This window comes from Trachurus japonicus, unplaced genomic scaffold, assembly GCF_045865225.1.
Source record: "Trachurus japonicus isolate A0001 unplaced genomic scaffold, Traja_1.0 AP030131.1".
In the NCBI taxonomy this organism is placed as follows: Eukaryota; Metazoa; Chordata; class Actinopteri; order Carangiformes; family Carangidae; genus Trachurus; species Trachurus japonicus.
Genome location: NW_028220264.1, coordinates 6,585 through 33,005, shown reverse-complemented (window position 1 = coordinate 33,005; position 26,421 = coordinate 6,585). Strand labels below are relative to the sequence as shown.

At 41.8% G+C, this 26,421-nt stretch overlaps 1 protein-coding gene across 1 annotated transcript; it reads left to right on the top strand.

Annotated features, from left to right (window-relative positions):
* Positions 1-7,640: 7,640 nt before the first annotated feature.
* LOC146960689 (cleavage and polyadenylation specificity factor subunit 3-like) lies at positions 7,641-25,979 on the top strand. Its single transcript, XM_085772149.1, has 12 exons — positions 7,641-7,818; positions 12,359-12,534; positions 13,178-13,336; positions 14,053-14,199; positions 15,329-15,481; positions 16,546-16,654; positions 18,113-18,211; positions 19,592-19,686; positions 20,225-20,312; positions 20,471-20,537; positions 20,726-20,822; positions 25,828-25,979. Exons 1-12 carry the CDS (start codon positions 7,641-7,643, stop codon positions 25,975-25,977), a joined length of 1,518 nt encoding a protein of 505 aa, XP_085628275.1. The 3' UTR covers positions 25,978-25,979.
* Positions 25,980-26,421: the final 442 nt, after the last annotated feature.

Here is a 26,421-nt window from a genome sequence, read left to right as displayed (position 1 = left end):
GGAGACACACACAAACACACACACACACTACACACAAATAAAAAAACATATAAACAGGCACACACACCATCACACACATCAGGGGTGGAGCAGTGGTTTTAAATGTGGGGAGTGTTCCAAAGAACGGAAATTGAATTTCAGTTTTAATCACAAAATACAATTTTTTATATCACTTATCACAGAGTTATCATGGTGGATTTTACCTATGCTACGACGTTTCCTGAAATAAACTCTGCAACTTCATGGCTGGGATTAGAAAACTCTCTCGAAAATACAATTATGGCCCTGAGCCCACCTTAGATCGCCAAAAAGAGGTAAGCTTCCAATCAGGGTCCAATCTATACTTTTTTAGGCTGGTAAGTGAAATTTTTTTACCAGGCCAGGCAGATAATTTACAGCCAACCAAGTAAAAATTGCGTTTAAGTGCTGTTATATTGGTGTCCATAATTATTGAAACGTGTTCATTTGGGTCTTATATGCGATTCTCAATCAATATTCTAGTAGTATGCACTAAATACTAGCAATAGGGGTGTGCAAAGCCATCCGGTAGGCTATTTGTATTTGTTGAGGGGGGGGAGTATTTCTATTTTGTATTTGTGTTTGAGTAATAATTCAAAATAGGTGTAAAAAATCCAGTTTTTTTGAGCTTATACTTCTAATTTCTAAACCAATTATGAAATCCCACCACCACCTGTTCTGGCGAACAGACAGAATATAAACAAATTGTAACTTATCATTATCTTCAAAAAAACTCTCTCTCTCCTTACAGTTGTTTAGGATTGTGTGTGGTGGTTTTAATCTTTTTTTTTTTTTTTAAAGAATGATAATTAAGTATTTAAAATATATTATTTATCAGTAATTTCTTTTTTTCCAATTAGGGCCTACTAGACATTTAAGGCGACCCCATCTGAATTCAAGGCGACCCCACATGGGGTCCTGATCCCAAGGGTTTGAAAAACACTGCTCAAACTGTCCTTTCCCTGACTGCTCTCAGAGTGTGTGTGTGGGGGGGAATGTAGTGTTGGATTCTCTCTCTCTCTCACACACACACGGCGCCGCGCATAAACTACACAAACAGGCGCGCGCAGCACACAACACTTGGAGCTCAGCGGGTGAGGTCCCGACCCCAGAGTGATTGACAAGTGTTCAACCAAACCAATCAAACGCGCGAGTTCGGAGTCTGGATCCTGAGAATGAAAAGTTGGGACCGCGATAGGGTCCGTGCTTCAGCACCCGTTGTGTCGGGCAGCGTATCTGGTTTTAAATTACTACGGGGGAATATAAACAGTTCAAGCGCCGTGGTCCACCGGAGCTGATCACTGCGGACAACGGGTCTGTGATTGGGTGAATGCTCGTTCAATTCGACCACATGACATTTTTCATGCAGGCGGTGAGGAGGCTGAGGCTGAGGTGCGCATCCATTTTTGTATGGCTGGTGCACAGCGAGGGAGTGGGCACAAAACGGGATTTACCCATTGGAAAATGTGTGTGGGGGGGTGAAATTATTTTGCTATAAAAGTGGGGGTGTCGAAACACCCCCATCCCCCACGGGTGCGACGCCCATGCACACACCATCAGGTCATTTTGCGTTTTTCTCCGGGTGTTGAATTTTGCCCTGAGCCGCAGGTCCCTAAGTTACACACATCTGAGTGAACACACCGATGAACCTGAGTAAAGGTGAAGCGACAGACTGGGGCCTGACGTCACAAGGTTCACTAAAGAAACTTAAGTCACACACACACACACACACACACACACACACACACACACACACACACACACACACACACACACACACACACACAAACACACACACACACACACACACACACACACACACACTCTATGACCCCTGCACCCTGACCCTGCTCTGGTCTGGGATCAGGTCTAGGAGACTCCAGCTTTCACCTTTAAACGGGATGGTGTTGTACTTCTGCAGGTTTTCCTCCAGACGGCGGTAGTCCACGTCCTCCGCGGCCGTGAACGGGGTGGCGATGGGCGGATAGATCCCGCTCAGGTCCAGCCTGGTCGCCTGGTGGCTCTGGGTCCGACTCCATGCTGCCAGGTGGCCTCCTCTTCCTCCTCCTCCTCCTCCTCCTCCAGCTCTGCACACGGGGCTCAGAGCTCTCCAGACCCGGGCGGACAGCATCATGAAGCGGACACTGAGAGTCTCTGTCCCTGTCTGTGTCTGTCCGCTGGGACAATGTGCAGCTGCTGCAGCCGAACACAGTTAATCACTAACCTGCTTCTGCAAATATTGACCCGGGTTGAGTTGAGTTGAGTTGATGCTTTTTGGACCAACTACTTTTCAACTCTTCACTCGTGACCGTGCTGTGCTCGTTCACGTGTTGCGTCAGAACCAGCTGAACGCGCCTAAAGTTGAAACACCGACCAACTCTCTGCAGGTAGACTACAGTAGGCTGTCTGTGATTCACCTGGCGGCTGGTTTTAAAACGACGGGAAACACAGCAGCTACAACAACAGAGTGACACCATGCACCGTCAGCAGCAGCAGTAGATCCTGACTGACCAGAGCTCCGCCCACCGGCCCGAGTCCCAGCTAGGGCTCATCAACCACCTGCAGCCTCAGGAAATAACGAAAACTGAGGGTTTTTTGTTTTTTTTTGTGCTTTATTGTAAGCATAACATAATTATCTAAGCACATAACATAGCATAATTATGTTAACATTATGCATTATACAGAGAGATAGAGGTGGACAAAGCAGACAGGGGGATAATGTAAAAGGAAACAAAAATGACAATAACAATACAAATAATGACATTACAAATACAAATTAAATAAATAAATAAATACAAATAAACATTGCCACATTTGGAGAATCCATGAGCAGCCAGGTAGTGGCGGTCCAAGGCATAAGCGAACTAAGCACCTGCTCGGGGCCCCGTGACTATTGGGGGGGCCCCAAAAGGCAACTAACTTTTTACATTTGTAAAATAATAGTGCCTAACTTTTGTCGATCCTTAGAGAAACACTGCGTAATTACAAAAAACTTTAATTACTGTTGCATTTCAAATTGTTGTTGCTTTTTTCTGTTGCAGTATATTTAAAACCAACATTTTTAAAAAGCAGATGATGTGTTTACAGTAAATGCATTGTCTGTTGGTTTGTTTTGTTACTTTTAGTCGACCTACAGTAGGTGACATTCAGTAGCCTATCCCAGTAGCCTACTACATCAATGTGAAGGGGCCGAAACACATGAATTGTCCCCCCCAATAAAAATACCCCAAATTTTTCAAAATTTAACATTTTCAGACTTCACATTTTACATTCACATCTAAAAATAAATTATTGAAATGGTGGAACAAATAGCCTAATGTTTGACAAATGTATTTCTGACTCCACATCCCATCTACGGTCTCCTCCACTACGATACAAATGACATCAGCAGCAGTCTTTAGAAAAACCACCCCCTCAATCTTAGGGCTTCATATTTTGGATATCAATTAATCATATATAAAGTAGTCTGGGAGAAAAGGAAGATGGTGAGAAGAATTGGGGATCTGACGGGGAAGGTCGGAGGGAGGCGAAAGATAAGAACATGAGTAGATGTTACATGTCCGAGACCCTTAAAATTATAATTTACTAATATAACAGCAGTGATACGCGCTGTTGGCTGTTTAGGACAAATAAACAAGAAAGGTAAGCACAATAAATGAGTCCCTGTGTAGTACTTTTTGAATGATATGGCGAGCCTCTACTAAGTTGTGATTTATGGTGGCATGGTATGAGTTGCATGGCAAAAAAATCTGCACCCCTGTCACCATAGTATATAAAAAACAGTTTGAAAAGAGTCTGGTTCCATCAATGCAGCATCAAGACACTATGAACCAGGACACTAGGGTCAGCTGGGAGCCATGTGGTGTTTTCATTCATTCATTCAAACCTCTATTCATACAGGGAGGACTGAGGAGATGAAGCTTTTTTTCCCCCCAAGGACACCACAGACACACAATCAGGTTGTGCACAATAGAAGAAACAACAGGTGAAACCAGGTTTGTGCAGGAGAAGCAGCTGCATGAACAAGAAACACATTGTAAAGCTGTTTTTTCCCTCTAGACTTTAATATTTGTATTAACAGATCATGCAGGTGTTGATCTGAACATCTGTAACATCGACTCTTGAATCCTGACTCATCATACACATATGCAATTATAATCTGAAGTTCAGTAATCTATTATATCATGTGGGTAGTGAGGTGTCATTGAGCATCGTGAAAAGATCCTGTTCTTTCTGATTTAACACCATGTTCAGATTCTGGTTCATTACTCGACCGCACGAATTTTAGGATTTTAATAGGAACACATGACTTCCTATTCTGAGATAACAACAATAGAGAAGCACTAAAGTAAAACTCACAACAGAGATAAAAACTTGGTTGGTTTATATAAAAAATTAAAATAAAAAAAGGTCTTCAGTGGAGTTCAGTGTCTCTGAATTCCAATATATATATATACGTATATATTAAAAAAAAGTTTCTTGGTTTCAGTGGATGTGGTCATAGCCTTGACACCACTGCCACCATGTGGAGCTACGTTTCATTACAACAAATCACTGGAACATCCTGGTTTTATTTGATAAAATGCAACAAAAAAATACCGAATACTGGTTTTATCATCACACTGCTCTGTATATCTCCAATGATTTTAATGCTGAATTTATGTTAAATTGTAAATAATTCAGGGATTAATTTGACTTAAACTTCCTACCAAACCAACCATACGTGCTACAGTTTCGCAACTTTCACCAAAATGTCGCCCCAGTACTTTTGTACATCTAAACTTAGGACAACCGTAGTTGAAGTTGTGGAGAAAAGACGACAGTATCAACAGTTTGCATGTGTTTTTTTTCCCTGTTTGAACATGAAACCTCTGTGAACAAAGACAACTGTTTTTTTTTTTCTTCTACACTGGTCCGTACTGACCTGAATCTCATCCTGCAGCTTTAGGATGAGCTGCTGGACTGTACGGCCCAGACAGACGCCATCACAATGCTCTTTGTGGCCGAGTGGGAACAAATCCCTGAGACCGGTTTGTTTCAACATCTGGTGTGAAGCCTGAAACAAGAGGAGCAGAGACGGTTAAATAAAAGCAGCAGAATGATGCATGAAGAGTTTGATATGAAGTGTTAATCACTGATTTACAAATGAACCATTAAAGGGGAATTGCTGTTTTTTTTTACAATCGGGACCTTATTTCTAGCATAAAATACGATCATTTACTCACCCAGATAACTTTGGTGTCATTACAAGTCGTTCTGACCAAATTAGCTCCAGCCGAGAGCTGCGTATATCCGTATAATGGAGTCTACAGGGCAGCAGAATGCAGCCTCTAAATAACACATTATCTGCAGAGAAACTCCTTCATTTCACCAATATTTAGTTATGATAGGCTAGTGCTATTCCCCTCTGAGTCCGGGGTTAGCTGTTATCAACATCCTCCGACCGTCGTTTCCGACTTCAGAACAAAATGAGCAGCTGGATGAAGTTCAGCTTCCACAGGCTTCCTCTCCTCAACCTGGACTCACTAAAGCTCCGGCTAGTTGAGATAAAAATGGACCCGAATGCCGAAGCAGAATGATTATTATCAGAATGAGCCGGGCAGCGCTCAGAGATGACATCATCCAGGTCAGAGGTCAGTAGGTCAACCTACAGACCCCGGATGTTGATAACAGCTAACCCCGGACTCAGAGGGGAATAGCACTAGCATATCATAACTAATATTGGTGAAATGAAGGAGTTTCTCTGCAGATAATGTGTTATTTAGAGGCTGCATTCTGCTGCCCCGTAGACTCGCATTATATACGCGGCTCTCGGCTGGAGCTCATTTCATCGGAACAACTTGTAACGACACCAAAATTGTCTGGGTGAGGAAATGATCGTATTTTATGCTAAAAAAAAAGGTCCAGATTGTAAAAAAAACCGCAATTCCCCTTTAAGCCTTTAAGCTTCAGCTCTAAAACAAAGGTGCTGTCTATGGTCTGTATACGGTGATAATAACTCACTCCTCCTCGAAGCTGAATGGGAACAAGAACTGGGGGTTTCACTTCACTTCCATCTGTGGAGCAGGAGAATATGTGACCCTTCAATCATCTTCCACTCACTCGTATACAGAGTGCTGCAATTGAAAATCCATTAGGAAGCTTTTATTACTCCCTCCAGACTCCAGAAAACAGAAACCAAGCTCCTCTGGTTGTAGACAAACTGTTCTGATTCATGTGCTGCGGCGCCGCCTTGCAATAAAATCCTCTGGGTCAGAAGTATTTCATTAGATCTCAATCATTTTGAACATTACTCTCTCACTCTGTCGTTGTTATTAATTCATTGGGTTGTAGGTCTGCAGAGGTGAGGGCGAGGAAGACAGGAAGTACAACGTCTACTCTGTGTGTTTGAGTGCAAAAACAATGACTTTGTTCTCAATTTTAACTTGAAACTGTTGGAAGATTAATAAAGTGCGCTCCTCTATAATGAAATGGGAACACAAAATATGTTTCATCAGTGCATATTTAAATTGGTTCCTTCATATGGATCAGGTAATGCTGTGGTAATGAACTGAATTAGGTAAAGTAACTAAATGTAGCACATTAAAATATTCTACTGCTTTTTCTAAAGGGAGTCGAGCGGTGAAAAAAGATCTCACTGAATCACTTGGCCACAGGTTTGTGGTGTGATCATTTTGCTTTAACGCCACAATAACCAGATTAAACAGAAGGTTAGGCCTTGCAACTTGATTTTTTTTTGTCAACAATCAGAAACCTCCTGTTACTCCTTTATACAGTGGTATCATGCAAAGGTTTGAGCACCTCTGGTCAAAATGTCTGTTAATGTGAACAGTTCAGCAAGTGGACGATGAAATGATCTCCAAAAGTTAAACATGAAACACTCTTTTTTGCAATATTTTAATCAGTATCAGTGTATTATTTTAGTTTTCTACAGTTTTAGAGTGAAAAGGGGAAACAAAGCAGCAGCCTGCAAAAGAATGGGAAACTCAGGAGACTAGAGCTCTCAGATAACTTTGCTAAGGGTCCTTTTCCTTTTCTGTCATGAAAAATTGTTTAAAATGTAAATGCAAAGTGTCATCTGTAGCTTTATGCCTTTTGGAGATCATTTCATCTTCCACTTGCTGAACTGTTCACATTAACAGAAATGTTGACGCAAATTTTTGGATGATGCAAAACAACTGTTCCATAATGTTTCTACACCGAGCTTTCAGTCACCAACCGGACCAAATTAACACACATCACTCACCTTGCCTCCAAAGCCATAGGTCTTCCCACATCCAACCTCACACAGAACTGAACAATGGATCCATAAGACGCTCAATAGATCAACAGGACAATATAATACACACCCACTCAACCAATATCTCAATCAATCAATCAATCAATCAATCAATCAATCAATCAATCAATCAATCAATCAATCTTTATTTATAGAGCACCTTTCATACATGGAAATGCAACACAAAGTGCTTTACACACATAGAAAAATAGAAACAGAAAAAACAATTACAAGTAAAAACCCCTCCCTCCCACACTCCATACTGCACACACACACACACACACACACACACACACACACACACACACACACACACTCACTACTGACGCTAGGGAGACATGGCATGACATTGAGGATTGAGGAAGCGCTATCTTTGGGGCCGTCCACACTGGGAGGAGTGGCAGGCCGTGCCACAGGGGGCACCAGCGCCCAGGCCCCCCGACCCCGACAGACCACAGCCAGCCGAGCCGAAGGGACCCAGGGACAGCGCCCCCAGCAGCAGCCCAGGGACAGCTCCCAGCGTGGAAGACCCCCCTGAGGAAACACTGGAGTTAAAAACTAAAAACATAAGATAGGATAAAAACCCTGAAAAAATAAGTTAACAGAGTAAACAGCTTATGTAAGATAATAAATGAAATAGGTAAAACAAGTAAAATTATTTAAGGTTAATAACATCTTTAAAAGCAAGATAGAAGCAGAAACATAAAATAAGATAGAACCATAAGAAGAATTTAAAATCTAGTTAAAAGCCTGACTAAAAAGGTGTGTTTTTAACCTTCCCTTAAAAATATCAACTGTCTCTGCGGCCCTGAGGCTCTCCGGCAGGCTGTTCCACAGGTGGGGGCCATAATAGCTAAATGCCGCGCCTCACCATGGGTTTTGGTTCTGGGTTTTGGTATGGATAAAAGGCCGGTGCCGGAGGACCTCAGGGTCCGCGAGGGTTGATATGGTAAAAGCAGGTCAGATAAATAAGAGGGCGCAAGGCCATTAAGACATTTAAAAACTAGTAAAAGAACCTTAAAATCGATCCTGAAACGCACGGGGAGCCAATGCAGCGACTCTAAAACTGGCGTAATATGCTCCCGCCCTCTGGTCCTCGTCAGCACGCGTGCGGCTGAGTTTTGTAATAATTGGAGATTTAAGATACTCTTTTTGGGAAGACCAGAGAGCAGGGCATTACAATAATCTAATCGACAGGTGATAAAAGCATGCATCAGCACCTCCGTACTGGCCTGAGAGAGAAACAGGCGGACTCTGGCTATGTTTTTAAGATGATAAAAACCTATTTTTGTCATATTTTTGATATGTGGAAGAAAATTCAGCTCAGAGTCAAAAATCACACCCAGATTTTTTTACTGACTGTGTTGGTTTAAGATCCTGTAGTTTTGGTAAAAGTTTCTCTCTCTGGCGTTCAGGACCAATGACTAAAACCTCTGTTTTGTCCTGGTTGAGCTGTAGGAAGTTTGCTGCCATCCATGACTTGATGTCTAAAATGCAGTTAAAAAGGGCATCAATTGGCCCTGTGTCATCAGGAGACACGGCGATGTACAGTTGCGTATCGTCAGCATAGCTATGGAAGCTGATGCCGTTCCTCCTGATGACGTCCCCAAGGGGCAGCATGTACAGATTAAAAAGAGTTGGACCTAAAATTGACCCTTGGGGAACCCCACATCCAATTTCATGGATTTCCGAGGAACATGTATCCATACTTACATAAAAGCATTGGTCTGTGAGGTAAGAACAAAACCAGTTAAAAACAGTAGGCTACCACTACATCCCACTATCCTCATGTCGTAGGTACCGGACAATTAAACTTAGAAAGGCTCCTGTAGGAAAGAGTTTAATCCCTGCAGCCATGGCCACCCTAAACCAGTGGTTCTCAATCTTTTTTTACATCAACGCCCCCTAAATTGACAAAAATTAGACCACGGACCCCCATTGGGCAAAATTTTGAAGCAAACACAACATTTGTGAATTTTTGGAAATACTGTATTGTAGAGAAATTTCTGGAAAAAAGTGGTACAATTTCTTCAAAACATTTAAACATTTCAAGAAAAAAGTGGTAAAAATTCTCAAAAAAAGAGAGATTTCTAAAAAATAATAATAATAAAACAATTTCTAGAAAATTTCCCCAAATCAATTCTAGAAAAAAGTGGTAAAAATGTATCTCAAAAACGTTTTGAAAAAAGTGGTAACATTTCGGGGAAAAAAAAGATGATAATTAAAAAAAAAAAAGTGGTAAAAATTTGTCCCCCCCCCAAAAAAAAAAAGTTTAAAAATTCTAGAAAAAAAGTGGTAAAATTTCAAGAAAAGGTTGGGGACCCCCTTGAACCCTCTCAAGGACCCCTGGACGTCCCCGGACCCCATGTTGAGAACCACTGCCCTAAACAAAAACCCAATAACTAAAATAAGAGCTGAAACAAGACTATACTGGGGGCTCAACCTTGGTTTGGTTCTGAAAATGAAGATGTTTTACTTTTTACTACAGCAAGATAAGATAAGATGAGATTTCACTGCTGACAGTTTACCACAACCTGCTCACAGATCTTTTAGTTGAGGAATATTAAAGCTAGATGGCAGCAGATTTCACTAAATACAGTGAACCACATTTGGACTTTCATGTGTTTCATCGCAGCACTATTTGACGGCCTTTTCACAGATTATAATCAGAGTGATATCATTACTCTTCCCTCCCTGTTTTTTTCTCAATCAATCATCTTTATTCACATATATAGAAAAGGTATTAAATCATTAAAATATTTCTAATTTCATATGTGAAATGGGACACCCTGAGAAGCTCAAGAGCTTTTGAAAGGGGCCCAGGACAGGAAGACATACACAAGAAAAAGACATACAAATATAGACATACACATAGCCACATAATACATTTTGCATGAAATGAACCCAAAATATATTCCAAACACTCACACTCCGATACTCACATTCTCACACCACAGGGTGCACTCTCACACACTCACTCACATGTTTACTCACCAACCCACAGACTCGTTATAAATAAAGTTGTTCAGTGAAAGTCTACTACAGACAACCGGGGTGATCACCCCGGTTCTTAAGACCTTACATTGGCTCCCAGTCAGCTACAGAATAGATTTTAAAGTTCTGCTACTGGTTTACAAATCACTGAATGGTTTAGGTCCAGAATACATGAATGACATGTTAGTAGAGTATAAACCCAGTAGAGCTCTGAGATCTACTGGTCAGATAGTGGAGCTCAGAGTTCAGACCAGACATGGTGAAGCAGCATTTAGCTGTGATGCTGCACACAAGTGGAACAAACTACCAGCAGAACTGAGATCAGCCCCAACTGTAGGGCACTTTTAAATCCAGGTTAAAAACATTTCTCTTTTCACGTGCTTATAGCTGAGAACTTAAAACTTTATCTATTTTCTTTTATTTTCTCTTGCTTTTAACTCTGTTTTTAGTGTTTTGTTTGTTTTTATTCTGTTTTATGCTTTTTTTTTTTTTTAATGTTTCGTCCTTATGTAAAGCACATTGAGTTGCCTTGGTATGAAATGCGCTATATAAATAAAGATGCCTTGCCTTGCCTACAGATAATAAACACCGGTGGTTTTTCTACTGTAAACTGTAGTAGCTACTCGCATTTTCATAGTGAGCTAGAGGCTATTATTATATTATATTAAAAGTTACGTCACCGCAGTGGAGAGCGCATCTCTCTCTCCCTCCCTCCGTGCAGCAGCAGCGCAACATCACAACCACCGGCGGCTGCTGTTGCTGCTGGTCCCTCCTTTTCTTCTGTTCTGAGACTTAAGAACATTACTTTTTTAGTCAATGTACGTTCAAATTAGGGCCAATGATGTGAATTTTTGGAAATACTGTATTGTAGAGAAATTTCTGGAAAAAAGTGGTACAATTTCTTCAAAACATTTTAACATTTCGAGAAAAAAGTGGTAAAAATTCTCAAAAAAAAGAAAGATTTCTAAAAAAAATAAATAATAATAAAACAATTTCTAGAAAATTTCCCCAAATCAATTCAAGAAAAAAAAAGTGGTAAAAATTTCTATCAAAAAAGTGGTAAAATTTCGGGGAAAAAAGAAAAAAAAAAGGATGATAATTTTTTTTTTTAAGTGGTAAAAATGTGTCCAAAAAACAAAAAAAAGTTTAAAATTTCTAGAAAAAAAGTGGTAAAATTTAAAGAAAAAGTTGGGAACCCCCTTGAACCCTCTCAAGGACCCCTGGGGGGTCCCCGGACCCCACTTTGAGAACCACTGCCCTAAACAAAAACCCAATTACTAAAATAAGAGCTGAAACAAGACTATACTGGGGGCTCAACCATGGTTTGGTTCTGAAAATGAAAATGAAGATACTTTTTACTACAGCAAGACAAGACTAGATAAGATAAGATCAGATTTCACTGTTGACAGTTTACCACAACCTGCTCACAGATCATTTAGTTGAGGAACATTAAAGCTAGATGGCAGCAGATTTCACTAAATACAGTGAACCACATTTGGACTTTAATGTGTTTCATCGCAGCACTATTTGACGGCCAATATCATTACTCTTCCCTCTCTGTTTACTCACCAACCCACAGACTCGTTATAAATAAAGTTGTTCAGTGAAAGTCCACTACAGATAATAAACACCGATGGTTTCTCTACTGTAAACTGTATTACTCGCATTTTCATGTAGTGAGCTCGAGGCTATTATTAGATTAGTCTTTTGACACAGTGACCATCAAGTCAGCACAATGTCAATGTCAGAAAACCCAATAAATAAAATACCATTGAAGAGTTAAAACAAGACTATAGCTTTATGTGACTGGTGGTTGCCATTTGTGAAATGTAGATGTTTTACTTTTTACTACAGCAAGATGAGATAAAATGAGATAAGATGAGATAAGATGAGATTTCACTGCTGACAGTTTACCACAACCTGCTCACAGATCTTTTAGTTGAGGAACTATGCAGGATTTTTACCTTAAAGGGATAGTTCAACATTTAGGCAAATTGCTCCATTGCCATAATCCCTATACTCATAGCAGTAGGTTCGTTAACTTTATTTGTGTGTGTGTGACGCCAGACGAGTACTGGCAGAACCACCCGGAGCTCCACGACATCCCGATCTTCTACGCTTCGTCTCTGGCCAGGAAGTGCATGGCCGTGTACCAGACCTACATCAACGCCATGAACGACAAGATCCGCAAGGCCATCAACATCAACAACCCCTTCGTCTTCAAGCACATCAGCAACCTGAAGGTTTGTTTTGTTTTGTTTTTGTTTTTACTTTTCTGTCCTGTTTTATTGTGTCGTCAGGTTTGTTCTGTCCTTTGTTTTCTGTTTTGTCTGTTTTGGTCAGTGTATTGTCAGTGTATACATTGTGTATGCTTAGGGTTGCAAAGGGGCGGAAAATTTCCAGTTTTTTATTCCAAATTGGAAAATATCCATGGGAATTATGGGAAATTATGGGAATTTATGGGGATTAACTGGAAATTTGAGGTAATTTAAACAAACTGTATCATATCCAAACATAACTGTAAATATTTTGTTTCGTCATAAGCAGACATCCATGCAAAATAACAATACAATTAAAAAAACATGACATTTCAACAGATTTATTTGTGAGTAGAACTTTATCAAGTTTTAATTCTTGTATGAACAATCAGCTATTTTACTGAACAACAAAAACATGAATGTTGAGTAAAATATTACTAATTGCTTATTAAGGGCCAACCTTCAATTTTGTAAATTTCGGATTTATTCCCGTTTATTCCCATAGAAAGTTTCCGATATTACCCGATACCCGATATTTTGCAACCCTATGTATGCTATTGCCTGTTTCCATTGTCGTTGTCGTTTGTTTTCTGACGTGTGTGTGTGTGTGTGTGTGTATGTGTGTCAGAGCATGGACCACTTCGACGACATCGGGCCCAGCGTGGTGATGGCGTCGCCCGGCATGATGCAGAGCGGTTTGTCCCGGGAGCTGTTTGAGAGCTGGTGCACGGACAAGAGGAACGGCGTCATCATCGCCGGCTACTGCGTGGAGGGGACGCTCGCCAAGGTAGGAAGGAATCGAACCTGCGACACCTCGGGTCCCTTCTGCAGTTTTTAAAAAAAATTATTATCACCGGAAGTGAAACGTTTCCTCCACTGGTTTTTAGAAATGTCAGGTCTGTGCTCACTTTTGGAGACAAGTTAAGAACAACAGAGAGTGAGAGAGTGAAATCAAATAAACAATCACAGCAATAAATAAAAATAGACAATAACAGCTGTAAAATTAGTTTGTCTGCCCCAAATGCATCTTTCTTTATTCATAACTTCTCCTTTAATCGGTATCTTATAGTTTGGTGATAATAACTGCGATGGCAAGAACAACAACACAAATAACTCTGACTGAGAACAGTGTAATTGCTGAAACAAAATCTTTTACAGTGTGTATATCTGAATAAAAACCAGAAATAAGACTCTTATTTAAATTATATTATTGATCGGCATCAATAGATATTCCCAGTATTGGATCAGTCCGGTCAGTTTTATTGATAATGTTGAGTTTAATGTGGCTGCGTAACAAGAATCTGAATCTGTGACAGACGCCTGTGTTAACGACGTAGGACCGATCAGAAGAGTGTGTCGTGTTGCGTTCAAGTGCTGCTGGGATTTAATGAATTTTTAATAATATTTTTATATTAATTTAAATGATGAAACTTTTCACACAGGTTATTTAATGTACTGTGTGTAATGTGTGTGTGTGTGTGTGTATGTGTGTGTGTGTTGCAGCACATCATGACGGAGCCTGATGAGATCGCCACCATGTCGGGACAGAAGCTTCCTCTCAAGATGTCGGTCGACTACATCTCCTTCTCCGCTCACACCGACTACCAGCAGACCAGCGAGTTCATCCGGGCGCTCAAACCGCCGCACGTGGTAAAAACAACACACACAGACACACACACACACACACACACACACACACAGACACACAGACACACACTATTTAAATCCACACTATTTAATTAAATCCACAAAGCGATGTTCCTGGATCCTTTGGGTTTAATGCGACACACTAACAGGCAAAAACACTGTTTTTTCATGCACTGATCAATTTTGAGATTTTGGGATATTTTTCTCTCAGAAAAGTGGAAAGAAATGGTAGAAAATCCACATTAAGGTTTTTTATTTTACTTCATTTTGTCTCTTTCATCAGTAGATTTCTCCTAAATTCACCAAAAGTTATGTCAGGTAAAGCTCCCTCTCTCTCCTGAACAATTATGTGGATCCAAAAATTGTCGTTTCCTCCGTATCCGCGACCAATTGTAAAAGTGTGATTCACATTAATGATCTATGGAATTTTACAGTACAAATCTTTAAAGGCCGTTTTCTCAAAATGAGTTTTTCCTCAGACTCTGGACCCGAAATCTCCACTTCAGCAGCACTTAGAGACACCAAACCTTCCACTTTTATTCCTGTCTATATTCTGAAGGTTTTTACAGAGGGGATTGTTGATATGTCATCCACAGCCTGATTTATACAACATTTTACTCCTAAAAACATGGCGATATTTGAATTTTTAGGGCTGGTGAGAGTATTTTCTCATTTACAGAGTGATAAAAAGAGATATCCAAAATCCTCCTCTGTAAAAACTTCTGACTCTAATATGTCAACAAATTAAAACAAGAATTTTGAAAGTAGCTTTATCCATTGTTCAGATTTCGGTTCTGGAAATGTCTGCAAATTAGCGCATATTTCATTAGATATTGCCTCATTTACATATTTAAACATAAAACTTGACAAAACTTGTAATACAAAAAACATTTGTCTTAATGTGAGTGATAAACTTGGGAAGTTTCATGGTGATATCTGTTGGTTTAAATTTCTACCCTATTCACCTGTAGTGTCCCTCCTTAATGCAGTTGGTTTGTGTGTGTGTTTGTGTCCGTATGTGTGTGTGTGTGTGTGTGTCTGTGTGTGTGTGTGTATGTGTGTGTGTGTGTGCGTGTGTCCGTATGTGTGTGTCCGTGTGTGTGTGTGTGTGTGTGTGTGTGTGCGTGTGCAGATCCTGGTGCACGGCGAGCAGAACGAGATGGCCCGGCTGAAGGCGGCTCTGATCCGAGAGTACGAAGACAACGACGAGGTTCACATCGAAGTCCACAACCCGCGAAACACTGAAGCCGTGACGCTGAACTTCAGAGGAGAGAAACTGGCCAAGGTGTGTGTGTCTGTGTGTCTGTGTGTTGTGCAGTGTTGTGCTAGTTATTGGAAAATAGTAACTAGTTACAGTTACTAGTTACTTCATTAAAAAAGTAACTCAGTTAGTAACTCAGTTACTTTAACCAAAAAGTAATGCGTTACTGAGAAAGTAACTTTTTCGTTACTTTAAAACGTTTTTTTCCCCCAATGCTCCCATTAAATAAAGGTTGATTGAATTCCCCTCTAACCTCATTTCAGTTCTGTACTGATGCTGATGAAAAAACGTTTTTTATCTTTAAAATTTTATCATCATCATCATGCAGCATGATGTCAGCATGTAGCCTACAGCAGCATGACAGAACTGCAAACATCTTGAGGATACTACTTTGACCGAGTTACGTTCAAGAACCCGATTTAATCACGGAAAGTACTAAATTCACTCCAGCGGTAATTTCTTTCGATCGATCAGCTGTGTTTACCCAGAGCGATCAGCTGTGTTTACCGTTTCAGGAGTCCGTCTGTCGGACTCTAACCGCTGCTGCTCGGTGGAGTGGGTGCTTGTGTCTCGCTGTGACTCTGGAGCTGTGTCCCGGTTCAGGGGCTGCAGCCTGAACTGACACACAGCTTCGGTCTCGGATGCTACGTTAGCTACGTTACCTTAGCTCGCCGTCATGCCCTGACCTGCCCAGTCCTCTTCATGGAGCGTGTTTGATTACATGTGGGACGCTAGAGGGCGGCCACCAAGCGCTGTTTTTCACAGTGTTGCAGTGTGCTCTGTCTTTCTTTCAATTCAATGAAACTTTATTGATCGCTACAATGTAATGGGAAGTGTGTGCCGCTGTAAAACCTCACCAAAGGAACGGAAAGGAACGGAGTAACGCAGCGTCTGGTAACGATAACGGAGTTACTGATTTAAAAAAACAACGCGTTACGTTATTAGTTACTGAAAAAAGTAACGGCGTTACGTAACGGCGTTACTAATAACGCGTTACTACCCAACACTGGTGTTGTGTGTGTTGTTGTATTGGTGTGGGCCGTGTTGTTAACTCCCAGCATGCTTTGCTCCGTTCTGCTGTGCTGCAGGTGATGGGCGTGCTGGCGGATGAGAAGTGCTCTCAGGGTCAGAGAGTCTCCGGGATCCTGGTGAAGAGAAACTTCAGTTACCACATCCTGACGCCGTCCGACCTCTCCAGTCAGTCTGCGTGTGTGTGTGTGTGTGTGTATTGTCAAACACTTACTATAATTGATGAATCTTTAATGTTATTGATCTGTCATCAAATGTTTCAAGCTGCTTCTGTCACAGAAAGTAAACCTCAACATCTGGACTGATTGGTTGGTTGGTTGGTTGATAGAAAGAAAGAAAGAAAGAAAGAAAGAAAGAAAGAAAGAAAGAAAGAAAGAAAGAAAGAAAGAAAGAAAGAAAGAGGTGGAAAGAAATACAATGAAAGATTGAAATTCAAGAAAGGAAGACCAAGAAAATAATAATCAGAAGGAAAGAAACGAAGAAAAAAGAAAGAGGGAAGATAAAGAAAGAGAGAAAGAAAAGAAACAGGAAAAAAAGGAAGATCAAGAAAGAAATAATCAAAAGGAAAGAAAATAGAGAGAAAGAAAAGAAACAAAAAGGGCAAAGAAAGAAAAAGATAGTAGGAAGAAAAAAGAAAGAAGAAATACTTAAGAAAAAAAGAGGGAAGGAAATGAAGAAAAAGAGAGAAAGAGGAGGAAAGAAAGACAATGAAAGATTGAAATTCAAGAAAGGAAGACCAAGAAAATAATAATCAGAGAGAAAGAAAAGAAACAGGAAAAAAGGAAGATCAAGAAAGAAATAATCAAAAGGAAAGAAAATAGAGAGAAAGAAAAGAAACAAAAGGGGCAAAGAAAGAAAAAGATAGTAGGAAGAAAAAAGAAAGAAGAAATACTTAGAAATACTAAAGAAAAAGAGAGGGAAGGAAATGAAGAAAAAGAGAGAAAGAGGAGGAAAGAAAGACAATGAAAGATTGAAAGAAAACACAAGAAAGAAATAATCAGAAGGAAAGAAACAAAGAAAAAAGAGAGAAAGAAAAGAAACAAAAAAGGCAAAGAAAGAAAAAGATAGTAGGAAGAAAAAAGACGAGCAGAAAGAGAGAAGAAATACTTAGAAATACAGAAGAGAGAGAAGTGACAAAAAAGTAAAGAAAAAGAAAGACAGAGTGAAGAAAAGGATGAAGACAGAAAGAGAAGTAGAGACATGAACGATGGAGTGACTAACAGAGTTGACTCCTCTTCCACCCCCCTGCTCCTCCTCCTCCTCCTCCTCTTCCTCCTCCTCCTCCTCTCCTCCCCCTCTCTTCTTCCTCCCTCCTCCTCTTCCTCCTCCTCCTCCTCTTCCTCCTCCTCCTCCTCTCCTTCCTCCCCCTTCCTCTTCCTCCCTCCTCCTCCTCTCCTCCTCCTCCTCCTCTTCCTCTCCTCCCCCTCTTCCTCTCCTCCTCCTCTCCTCCTCCTCCTCCTCTCCTTCCTCCCCCTTCCTCTTCCTCCCTCCTCCTCCTCCTCCTCCTCTCCTCCTCCTCTCCTCCTCCTCCCCCTCTTCCTCTCCTCCTCCTCTCCTTCCTCCTCCTCCTCCTCCTCCTCCTCTCCTCCTCTTCCTCCTCCTCCTCCTCTTCCTCCTCCTCCTCAGACTACACCGACCTCGCCATGGGAACGGTGAAACAGACTCAGGCGATCCCGTTCACTGGACCGATCTCTCTGCTCGTCACGCAGCTGCGCAGCCTCGCAGGTGAGTTGGCTCCGCCCCCTTCGTCCTCTAACTCCTCTAACTCCTCCTCCTCCTCTTCCTCCTCCTCCTCCTCCTCCTCCTCCTCCTCTTCCTCCTCTTCCTTCTCCTCCTCTTCCTCCTCCTCCTCCTGCAGTAGCATAGATATAACCCCCAATTCCAATCCGCCCCCTAAAGACTCGAGCCCTGAACCCTCACTGACTAAAGTGACGTCAGCTGTAAGTGACAGAGTGTGAGAGTGTGTGAGGGTCCAGATGCTGTAAATATGAATGGAACAGCACTTACCCACTCTCACGACACGTTACCTTGACAACAACATGTTGTTGACTCCGGTCTTGGACCAATAATTTACGTACTTTCAACGCGCACAAGGTGTGTGAGGTGGACGGACTCAAAACAAAATGTTCCCGGATCAGATCTGATCAAATCATCATCAATAATCACAAACTGCACGTTAATACTGACAGTAAACTTCTTTTTTTCTTTTTTCTTTCTTTCTTTTTTTTTTGGTTGTTGCTCCTGTCCATTAACAATAAAGAGACAGCGGAGCTCTCTCTGACTACGTGTGGTAATTTACTTTTTTTTTTTTTAACACTTGCGTTCCGACGGCATCTCATGTGTTTGACTTCACAACGCTATGAACTGTGGGTAATTCCCCTACCCCTAGGGTAAGGGGGCAGTAAGGGCTCATTCACTGACTCACTGACTTGATGATCTGACAATGGAACAGCCCTCACACACTCACGGACTTCCCGTTAATGCGCCTCTAAGTCAGTGAGTCCGTGAGGGGTCGGATTGGAATTGGGCCATAGTATATACTGACTAGATGCCGCGTTCTGCTTCTCAGCGTACGTCAACACGGCCGCCATCTTGGTCCGGGGTTCTGACCATAGACATGATATACATCTGACCAGCAGTCAGACCGGTCAGACCCTTGTAGAACACATTTCAGTGTATTTGTGCATGTGGGTGTGTGTCTGAGTATGTAAGTGTATGTTTAATACATTAAAAAAAATATATAAAAATTTTTCAAAGATTTTTTGTTGTTGTTGTATCATAAACATATGTCTGACATTTATAATAAACCAAACGGCTTGAAAATCGGTTGAATATTTGGTGAGTTATGGCGATTTTAATGGTTGATAGACGTCTGCCTCTGTTGACTAGTGCAGTAAGTAGACACGGCTTCCCCCTGACCAAGATGGCCGCCGCGTTAACGCATTCCACTCAATAGAGTTGCCTAGGAACGCGGCATCTAGTCAGTATATATATATCTATGCTGCAGTAGAAGCTGTAACTTCCTGTTTCCTCTGTGTGTGTGTGTGTGTGTGTGTGTGTGTGTGTGTGTGTGTGTGTGTGTGTGTGTGTGTGTGTGTGTTTCAGGCGACGTGGAGCAGGTCGAGGGGACGGAGAAAATCACGGTGAAGATCTTTAAGAGCATCACGCTGGTTCACGAGGCCGGGATGGTCGTACTGGAGGTCGGACACTCGAACGCAACACAACACTTTTTACACTCATCATCATCCACCACATGTCGCCTGAAATGGCTAAAACTCACCTGTTTATCAAAACTTTATTAACTCTGAGCACACGAACACGTCTGTTTTTATTTAAACCAGTTTAGAAACATTAAATATACAGTTTATGACATGATTATGTAGCTGCAGTCAGGTTTTATTAATGCTCAGTATTTGTTCTACATGTTTATTTCAAACTATTTTGTATTGATTATAATTTTATTTATGTTTTGAGACACAGATCTCACTCAGACCTGGTTACAGATACATTATTAACCAGTTATTACATGTTAATACATTCATTATACAGATATATACAATAATTATGACAATTTTTTATTTTTATCACACTTTTTCAAACACTTCAAAAATCTCAACACCAATAAACTCAAAGAGAAAAATGTAAAAACAACAGACAATTGAAGTAAAAAACTCTATGAACTAATTGATGCAGCAATATAAATCAATAATGATAATAATGAAAATGTTCTCGTCTCAGTGGGTCGCCAATCCGCTCAACGACATGTACGCAGACGCCGTCACCACGGTGATCCTGGAGGTCCAGTCCAACCCCACCGCCCAGAAATGTCAGTGAACGCATCACGAGGGAATTTATTTTAATTTCACTGATGAACAGAAACTTTACAGACGCTTGTTTGTTTGTTTGTTTGTTTGTTTGTTTGTTTGTTTGTTTGTTTGTTTGTTTGTTTGTTTGTTTGTTTGTTTGTTTGTTTGTTTGTTTCAGTCCACGAGGGCAGGAAGGAAACCTTCGACATGGAGCTGTTCGTCGAGCGACTGGAGCTGATGCTGCAGTGAGTCTGAACACCTGCAAAATGGTTTTAATGGTTAAAATATCGGACGAAACTGTAGAATCTGACACTTTTTAAGTTAAAATTAAACCTAATTGATCCAAATATAAGAGAATAAAACTTTTAAATGAAGATAAAGATTAAATATTTTCTGTTTTCACCTGGTGAAATGTTTTTTTTTTCCGTTTCAGCGACATGTTCGGGGACGACTGCGTGAATTTCAAAGACAGTAAAAGCCTGAGTGTGACGGTGGACGGAGTCACGGCGTGCATCGACCCAGAGACCAGAGTGAGTCCAGCGTCTGACATCTATTCTATACACGAACATTAAAGGGATAGTTCAATATTTTGGCAAAGTCGCCTACAGTATTAGGCAAGGCAAGGCAAGGCAATTTTATTTGTATAGCCCGTTTTTACAAACAGTTTGTCTCAAAGGGCTTTACATGGCATCGTAACAACATCCTCTGTCCTTAGACCCTCACATCGACTGAGGAAAAACTCCATGGAAAACCCTTTTAACAGGGAAAAGTCGGAGAAACCTCAGGGTGAGCAACAGAGGAGGGATCCCTCACCCAGGACGGACAGACGTGCAATAGATGTTGTTACAGACAAGAAAACAGTTTACAGTTTGTCACAGAATGTGCGAAATATGGAAATGTTAGCAGGAGTTGATGAAGGCAGTCTCTGGTGAGGGGGGGGGGGGGGGCAGGGAGAGCTGGCCAGCTCGATGGGAGGGCTGGGTGGCAGACTGGTCCATGGGAAGGAAGGGGAGGCCGGTCTAACAGCAGGGGAAGGGGTGGGAGGGGGGGGCGATGCAGGCGGCGGCTGGTGCAGAGAGATGGAGCTCCGGTGGATCTGCGGAAACACAGAGAGAGTGCGAGACACCAAGGCCAAACTACAAAGTACAACAGAAAATGACAGTTCAAAAATATACTGAGGAGAAGAGAGGAGAGGAGAGGGGAGGGGAGGGGAGGAGAGAAGAGAAGAGAAGAGAAGAGAAGAGAAGAGAAGAGGAGGAGAGGGCTCTGTGTAACCAGATGTGTCCCCAGCAGTCTAAGCCTATAGCAGCGTAGCTATAAAATGGTTCAGAGCTACCTGAACCAGCCCTAACTAAAAGCCCTGTCATAAAGGAAGGTCTTAAGTCTACACTTAAATGTAGTTAGAGTGTCTGCCTCTTTGACCCATGGAGAGAGCTGGTTCCACAGTAAAGGAGCCCGGTAACTGAAGGCTCTACCTCCCAGTCTGCTTTTAGAGATACTGGGAGTCACTAACAGACCTGCGTTCTGGGAGCGGAGTGCTCTGGTAGGACAGTAAGGAATGATTAGTTCTTTCAGATAGGTTGGAGCTTTATCATTAAGAGCCTTATAAGTCAGCAGAAGGATTTTGAAGTCTATTCTAAATCCACAGGAAGCCAGTGGAGAGAAGCTAAGGTGGGAGAGATGTGCTCTCTCTTCCTAACTCCTGTCAAAACCCTCGCTGCGGCATTCTGGACCAGCTGGAGACTCTTTAGAGAGTTTTTCGGACATCCTGAAAGGAGAGAGTTGCAGTAGTCTAGCCTAGAAGTGATAAATGCATGTACTAGTTTCTCAGCATCACTCTGGGAGAGGATATTCCTAATCTTAGTGATACTGCGCAGATGGAAGAAGGCGGTCCTAGTCACGTGCTTTATGTGGGAGCTAAAGGAAAGGTCCTGGTCAAAAATGACTCCAAGGTTCCTCGCGGTTGTACTCGGGGTCAGGGTGATGCCATCTAGAGTAGCGATCTGATTGGAGAACGTGTCCCTGAGATGTTTAGGTCCAAACACAATAACCTCAGTTTTATCTGAATTCAGTAGCAAGAAGTTAGAGGACATCCAGGATCTAATGTCTTTCAGACAGTCTTGCAGATTGATGAGGCGGCTTCTGTCATCTGGCTCCATGGACAAGTAGAGTTGCGTATCATCCGCATAACAGTGAAAATTGATTGAGTGCTTCTGGATGATGTCACCTAATGGGAGCATGTAAAGAATGAAGAGGATTGGCCCTAAGACTGAACCCTGCGGTACACCATACGTAACTCTGCTATACTCTGAGTGGTCGTTATTAACATTAACAAATTGAAACCTGTCAGATAAGTATGACTTAAACCATTTTAGGGCAGTTCCTTTAATCCCTATTTCATGATCTAGTCTCTGCAGCAGGATGCTGTGGTCGATGGTGTCGAATGCAGCACTGAGGTCCAAAAGTACAAGAACAGAGACGAGACCTCTGTCTGAAGCTATAAGAAGATCATTAGAGACTTTGACAAGTGCTGTTTCAGCGCTATGGTGTTCTCTGAATCCAGATTGGAAAGCTTCAAAGAGCTCGTTGCTGTGCAGATGTTCATGTAGCTGCTCCAGGACAATCTTCTCAAGGATCTTAGAGATGTAAGGAAGGTTGGATATAGGCCGATAGTTGGCAAGGACATCTGGGTCAAGAGAAGGTTTTTTAAGTAAAGGGTTAATGACAGCCACCTTGAAGGCCTGTGGCACGTAGCCTGTGGCTAAGGAAAGATTGATTTGGTTCAGAAAAGAAATGTTAATTAAGGGGAAGACATCCTTAAGTAGTCTTGTCGGAACTGGATCCAGCAAACATGTGGCTGACTTGGAAGAAGTAATTGCAGAAGTTAAGTCTGACAGGTCGATGGGAGAGAAGCTGTCCAAGTGTGTACCAAGTCTGGGAGGTGCTTCTATGGGTACCGTAATCTGTGGGCCATTACTAGCAATTTTTGTTCTAATATTAACTATCTTTTCGGTAAAGAAAGTTAGGAAGTCGTTGCTGCTGAGAGTTGGAGGGGTGGATGGCTCAACAACACTATGGTTCTTGGTCAGCCTGGCCACAGTGTTGAAAAGGAACCTGGGGTTGTTCTTATTCTTTTCTATTAGAGATGAATAGTAATTGCTTCTAGCATTACGGAGTTCTTTTTTATATATTAATAAACTATCCTTCCAGGCTTGACGGTCTTCCTCATGTTGGGTGGAATGTGTTTTCCTTTCCAGCTGTCTGGTCTTCTGTTTCAAAGCGCGCAAGTTTGGGCTGTACCAGGGAGCTATTCTTTTCTGATTGATAACTTTCTTTTTGAGGGGAGCTACAGCATCAAGTGTTCCAAGGAGTGCTGCTGCAGTGCTATCCACAAGATAGTCCACCTGTGTGGGGGTGAAACCAGCATAACTGCCCATAGTATGGTTACAGAATGTGGTGAAGTCAGCATCACTGCCCATAATATGGTTACAGGATGTGGGTTGTCACGATACCAGAATTTCAGTAGTCGATAACCAATATCTGTGAATTTCCACGATTCTCGATACTAATTCGATACCACGATTAAAAAACAAAAACAAAACAGAACCCATGTACTTTTAAATTCACTACTTTATTGAAAACTGTTTCAACATCTTTTTGCACAGAATTTAATAGGGCTGCTCCCAAATAGTCGACCAAGCACCGGTCGACCAAAAAATCATTAGCCAACCAAAATTTCATTGGTCGATTGGTCGCAGGAAAAAAACAAAAACATTTGGAGCCGTGTCTGGTTAAAATTAAAGCAGAAGTAAGCGATCCAGTCGTTTTGTCTAACTTCCTGTCAGCCGATGGAGTTAGCAGTTCCCGCCCTCGTCCCTACGTCACCACATGCACGCGCATCCCTTGGCTGCACACACAGAGAGGACCGCCCCTTTATGCCGTTCTCTCTCCTCATTGGATAAAGGTTGTAGGATACAAGGAAAGTTTTCTCCTCGGCTTACAGCAGAGCAGAGTGACTGACAGACCCGTGTTTCAGACCAAACACTCTATACAAGTGATTGCTGTCGGAAGATAGAACTATTTAAGACTTATTCATTAGATTCACATGACGTCACTGTGTTTCTGCGCCGCCATATTTGTGTCTGAATCAGGGCGATCTGGGCACAGATCACAGCGTCACGTTACCAGAACAAGTGGAGTAGTAGGAGGAAATCAGCAAGAGACTGAAAATGGACGTTATTTGAAAGATGCCAGGATTATATTGTGCTGTTGACTGTGATAGCAGTCGCCAAAAAAAACCCGGACTGCAGTTTTATTCCATCCCAAAAGACGTAAAGTTATAGGCGGAATAAATGGTTGACTGCAGGCAGTCTGTCAGTGGCAGCATGGGCTGTGACAAGTCTCACAAAAAGAGGGGATTCACTTTTTTTTTTAAATAACATGGATATATTGAATTCTGCATTTTGATTACTTTCTTATTAATTACTCACTGATTCTGCATTTAGGGTCTTTTATTTCTGTATAACAGACCGTTGCTAAGTAAAACGGGCCGTTGCTAGGGACGCCGCTCTGATCAGCGGAGCAGGGCAGAAGAACTATCAAGGATTTTTACCTTGTGTTTCATTTTTACCAGCTTCAGACTAATTGTGACATTAGAAAAATGACTTGTTGTAGCTTGTTAGAGGGAGAGTGGAGGCTCTCTGCCTCCCTCACCGCTGCTGGAAATCAAACCTGCGATCAGAGCGATCAGAGCGGACGGGCCAGCGCAGCGTCACAGCTGTGACCAGCTGTGTCTGTGCCACCGCGAGTCCGTGACACAAACGTGTCCCGTATCGTAATCTCTTATGACAGACAGGACGACATAAATGCGCACATCGTAACATTTACATGATAATTCATCAATCTACTGATTGATTATCAAAAGCTCGTTGAAAACAACTACACACGAGTCGACCGAGAGGAGGCTGAGGAGCAAACAGCGGAGAAGTGACCGGACTAAGGACTTTGATCAACATTACGTCTCAAATTAATTAATTAATTCATAAACGGTGTAATATGTGGGGTAATATAGAGTTAGTCTGTTGTTATGGAGATATAAACCCAGACAGGATGTATGAAACCCTGTCATTTTGTTAAGAAACTGTCATTTCCATCCTGCGGTTTGCATGCTGTCATATGAGGAGACCTGTCAAATCGGACACAAATATGGCGGCGGTCCCTTCGACGCGACGTCAACCCATGAATATTAACACAAACATTCCGCTTACTTCTGCTTTAAGTCAAAATCAATATGACTGAACTGTATATGAAAGGCTATAGGGCTTTTAATTTGAAGGGCCAGATACAGGAAGTCGTGACATGATTAGTCGACTAATGACGACTATTGGTCGACCAAGGGATTATGGTGATAGGAGAATTAGCCAAAATGTTGAACTATCCCTTTAACGTCTGGTTCATCATAATGGTATAAATCAATACTCAATAATCAGCTGATAACACCATGGTGACCTCTGACCTCTGACCTCTGACCCTCAGGCCGTGACCTGCGCGGACGACGACTCTCTGAGGGAGATGGTGGAAGTGGCCGTCCACCGTCTCTACGACGCCCTAAGCCCCGCCTTCACGCCACGCCCCCTCTGTGATGTCATCAGCAGCAGCAGCAGCGCGTTGCCGTCGGTGATGTAGCGGTGGACGATGAACTGACGTTTCTCTGTCACACTCTCTTCAGTCCTCGTAGTATCGATCGATGGCCAATAATCGGTCGATAACGGACCGATGCAGATGTTCGTTCGTTCATTTCTTTGACTCGAGGACTTTTGAGTTTTTCCAGCTTCTTCGTTGGAAACTTGGTTCCAAAGGAATCGGCTTCAGGAGACGGACCACCAATACCTTTATTGATTGATTGTTTTTGTACTTGATTTGTCTATAAAACAAAAGTTTGAGTTCTTCACAAGGAAAATAAACGTTTGTCCAGAGAGAGAGAGAGAGAGGGTCACTGAGTTTTTGTCCTCGAAGATAAAAAAGTGAGTTAATGTGAGTGAAACAACAATGACATCATCAATACTGCAGATAATTTATCAATCATCTTGTTTTCTATGAAACAAAATTAAGGTTAAAATCATCAAAAAT